The sequence below is a fragment of the Cicer arietinum genome, chromosome 7 (genome assembly GCF_000331145.2).
Source record: "Cicer arietinum cultivar CDC Frontier isolate Library 1 chromosome 7, Cicar.CDCFrontier_v2.0, whole genome shotgun sequence".
Classification (NCBI taxonomy): domain Eukaryota; kingdom Viridiplantae; phylum Streptophyta; class Magnoliopsida; order Fabales; family Fabaceae; genus Cicer; species Cicer arietinum.
Window position 1 is genome coordinate 14,381,276 of NC_021166.2, and position 4,286 is coordinate 14,385,561.

The 4,286-nt window shown below is 35.6% G+C and overlaps 1 protein-coding gene across 1 annotated transcript in view; it reads left to right on the top strand.

The window, feature by feature from the left end:
• The window catches only part of LOC101492923 (uncharacterized), a 72,135-nt gene that overhangs the window by 46,142 nt on the left and 21,707 nt on the right, over positions 1-4,286 (top strand). The window contains 8 exon segments of the mRNA XM_012718217.3: positions 951-1,164; positions 1,843-2,262; positions 2,337-2,614; positions 2,723-2,808; positions 2,896-2,982; positions 3,121-3,382; positions 3,467-3,868; positions 3,954-4,050. Coding sequence (XP_012573671.2) covers positions 951-1,164; positions 1,843-2,262; positions 2,337-2,614; positions 2,723-2,808; positions 2,896-2,982; positions 3,121-3,382; positions 3,467-3,868; positions 3,954-4,050 — 1,846 coding nt within the window.

Genomic DNA, 4,286 nt, shown 5'->3' on the forward strand with positions numbered 1-4,286 from the left:
GGATCCGGAGGTGGCGTCGGAGGAGAGTCTGTAATGGGAACAGGAATAGGCACAACAGAGGGTAAGTGACGAGATTGATATGTTTGTAGTGGTCGGGAAGGTTGAGGGGCAAGCTCGGTAGGTTCGATAGGAATATGAGTGGGTGGGAGAGGGATAACTACTTGAGGAGGTTCGGGAGTAATGTCCTGATAGGGCTCAATAGCTATATGGGTAGGTTTAAAATATTGTACAGACTTGAAAAAGGTAACATCGGCTGATGTAACGTAGCGGTGTAGTGTGGGAGAATAACAACGATAGCCCTTTTGGGACCGATGATAACCGAGAAAGACACACTTGAGTGACCGAGCTGACAATTTGTCCAAACCAGGAGATAAATTGTGGACAAAACACGTGGACCTAAAAACACGAGGTGGTATTGGGTGAAGAGGAGTATGGGGAAAGAGGACCGAATGGGGGATATTGCCATCAAGGACAGAAGATGGCATACGATTGATAAGGTAGCATGCCGTTAAGACTGCATCCCCCAAAAATAAATGTTGAGGTATCTGCAATTGTCATTGTTCTACACAAATAATTCCTTTCCATTTATATATTTGTTGCAAATTTGGAATTGGGTTAACATAAATTTTAAAAGGAGTATATACAATTAAAAAGCAAATAATGTAAGAAATAAAATATTATGATAAATAATATTAATTATGATGCAAAAAGGTTATGTGAAAAATTCAATAGTTTAATTTAATTAGTATTAATTAATTAAGTAAATAATATAAATTTAAAATATTAAAATATAAAGTTTATATATATAATAAGTATTTTTTAAAATAATTTTTTAAATTGATGAAAGTAAAAATAACTATACATGCCTCTGTATGAGTGTGTACAGTTTAAGTCATAGAGATAGATTGCCTCATCTCCATGTATAAGCCTTTTTGTTTTGTTTAAATCAGGTTGGTTTGTCATTGGTGGTTTCTCCGCTGATTAAAATACATAATGAAACCGGATTTTCAATGGAACTTCAATTCCAGCGATCTGCTCCAATGGAAGACGAGTTTGCATCTGTGTTGTTAAAACCAGGAGATTCTATAGATGATTCTGTGGCTATATTTGATGCAATAAACTTCTCTGGAGGAGTAAAGAGGGCTTTAATGTCTTTAAGTGTTGGTATACATTTTCATCTGCTTGTCCTTTTAATGACTGCCATTCCTTTTCATTTCACACTGATTAATAAAGCTGCTGCAGATTTTCGTCTTTTCCATCAACTCATAAACTTAATAAGTTTGAAGAACCCTCAATAATTTCAATTTAGGGGTTTTTATTTTTAATAATTGTTTTTACAAAATATAATTTTTTAATTAAAAATTTATTTGGATTTGCAACATCAACATCAAAATGGTCATGGAAACACTTTTTAACTGAGTTAGGTGGAAAACTAAAGGACCAATCTGATACAAAATAAACTTAAAGGACTAATCCAGATGGTATATTGTGAATAAGTAAAATAAGGCTTTTTCTCTCTAGCAGTAAAGTGAAGGTTTGCAGGAAAAAAAGTTGAAACTTGAGGCATTGGAGAGAGAAGGGAGATGGTTGAAATTATTAGGTGGGTTGGCTGTTAGGTGAATGGATGAACATTAGGAAGCGGGTTGAAGGGGGAAGGTGAAAGGATGTGACTGTGAAAAACAATTTACCTCCCACTGATACACCACTTTTCAAGTGGTGCATGTTAGACACAGCCTATTTTTTCCTGCATCAGTATACTTCCTTCTGTTCTGTTTTTCGAAGACTTTGTTGAATAAGTTGACCTTTATCCTGAGTTGTTTTGGTTTAATGGTTAATTTTCAGGAAACTTCTTATTTGCATTTAGACCTAAAATGACGGAGGAATTATGTAACTCTGAAACTTCTCTTTCATTGGAATGGTCGGATTATATTAAAGGTGGGAAAGCTGTCCGTCTATCTGGAATATTGGAAAAATTAAACTACAGAGTTCGCAAGGCATTATTTGCAAAATCAGATAAGTGTTCCTTCAGCACTGTGCATTGCAAATTCAAGTCTGAGGGTTTATGTGTTGCCGATATGCATTTTCTCATTCAGACAATTGCTAGAGATATCCCTGTTGCACAACCTGAAAAGTCTGCTGCTGTCTTAAAAAACGAGAATTCAAAAGTTTCATTGCTAGAGCAGAAAGAAATATACCTTCTTCCTACTGTACGGATGACAAACTTATTGCATTCTGACATAGATGTTCTTTTGAGTGAAACAGGTAAAGAAATGCATGTTTTGAAGAATTTATTTCTTTTTACAGCATATTAACTTTTAATTTTGATTTCGGTTAAGGTCAGTCGAATCTGGTTGGATATGAGAAAATTGGGAAGCAGGCAAAGATATCATGTGGTTCCACAGCTGATTTTTATGCCAATCCAGCAGTTATAAACTTCATTGTTACTTTAACTTCTTCTAATTCAAGTTCCAAGCCAGTAAGTAGTGGGGATTGTGTGAAGAAGTTACTGAAGCTGAACACTGAAGTCCAACATCTTGATATAAATTTGGACTTCGATGGAGGAAATTTTTTCGCAACTTTGAGACTGTACCGGGGAAACAGGGGCGCGCTGGAGGTTATTATGTCTGCCTTTGTTTTTATTGAGTAGAGCTGACATCTAGTTGTGAAGTTCTATATCCTGCTTTTGTTTAGCTACTCTAATATCATGTGAAATTGCTTGCAGGTTATTGTTTTTACATCCTATTCCATGAAGAATGAGACAGACTTTCCAATTTATGTTCTTGCAACTAAAAGGTGGCCTCTATCCAGGTGATTCCTACATTTCTAGTAGTTAATAGGAACATTTATGTTTTCTTTGTCCATTTTTTAACTAATTGGTTGGCTCTCCATATGCAGAATTGAATTAGAAAATTTAAATTCGAACATTCCTTCAGAGCTAGGATTATGTTTGCAACCAAAGTCAACCAGATCATGGTTCTTGAAGTAAGATTAGTTATTATCCATAACTTATTTGTTTAATGTAAAATTTGTGGTTTGTAATGCTACCTAAATTTACTTTAGTTGTTGTGTTATGCATTGTTCATTTGTTCTACTGTTTCTTATCTTCTTAAATTTTTCCAGATCTGAAAAAGTGCAACTGAAGTTGCTGGAGGACCATACATCTGAGACACTGCTAGACTTGGGTTCGTTATCCGGTCTTACCGAAATAAGCTTTAAAAAAGAAGAAGGATCTGGCATTAAATCTGTAATGAAGCTTGGAGTGTCTATTGGTCCTTCTTTTGGAGAGATTGTTGTGCCATCCCAAACGGTGACTTTGGTTCCACGATACGTTATTTGTAATGAATCAGAACTACGTATTACTGTTCGCCAATTCTATTTTCAGGTGTGCATTATGTACATAATAGTTTAAGAGACCATGTGTTTATTTTTCTTAAGTAACATGCACTTAATTTTGCTATTTGTGAAGGATGAGGGTGCAGGTGATATTTCCATTGACAGCAAACAGAGAATGACACTGCCGCTGAAGGAAGGATTTTGCAAGAAAAGAGAGTTCAGTGTATTTGAGCGGTTAATCAGAAAACACAGTATTTCCAACGACAATTCCTTGTTATTTATTAAGATTCAAACAAATGAGCCTGAATTGGGATGGTCTGGGCCAGTGTGTCTAGCTTCACTAGGACATTTTTTCCTGAAATTCAGAAACGAAGCTACAACTTCAGACAACAAAATGACACAATTTGCAGCTGTTCATGTGGTAGAAGAAGGTTCTACTCTTGTTTTGAGTTTCTACAAGCCACCAAATTTGAGTCTACTACCTTATCGAATTGAAAATTGTTTGCATAGCGTATCAATAACTTACTATCAGAAGGTATATAGAAATTCTTTGGTTTGGATTTTCATTCAATCTTTTTCTTTTTCTTCCCCACCCTTCACATCATTTGTGAAATTTCCAGGGTTCATTAGAGCCGGAGGTTCTTGGGCCTGCAGGCAGCGCTTATTATGTCTGGGATGATTTAACTCTTCCTCATAGACTGGTTGTCCGCATCAATGGTACTCATTTGAATCTTGTTGACTCTATAATCTATTCTTAGTATCAATAGTGATGGAGCCATGCTTATGTTTGGAAAAGTTAGGATTTATGAAATCTTGGCAAATTTTTTCCTGGTTTATGAATATTGACCACTTAATTGGTTAAGTCTACATGAGATTAAAATGTTACATGATTTTGAAAATTTGCCTTATTTGGGGCCACCTCTATGGTCTGTTTCTGGGTCATTGTCTTTCCC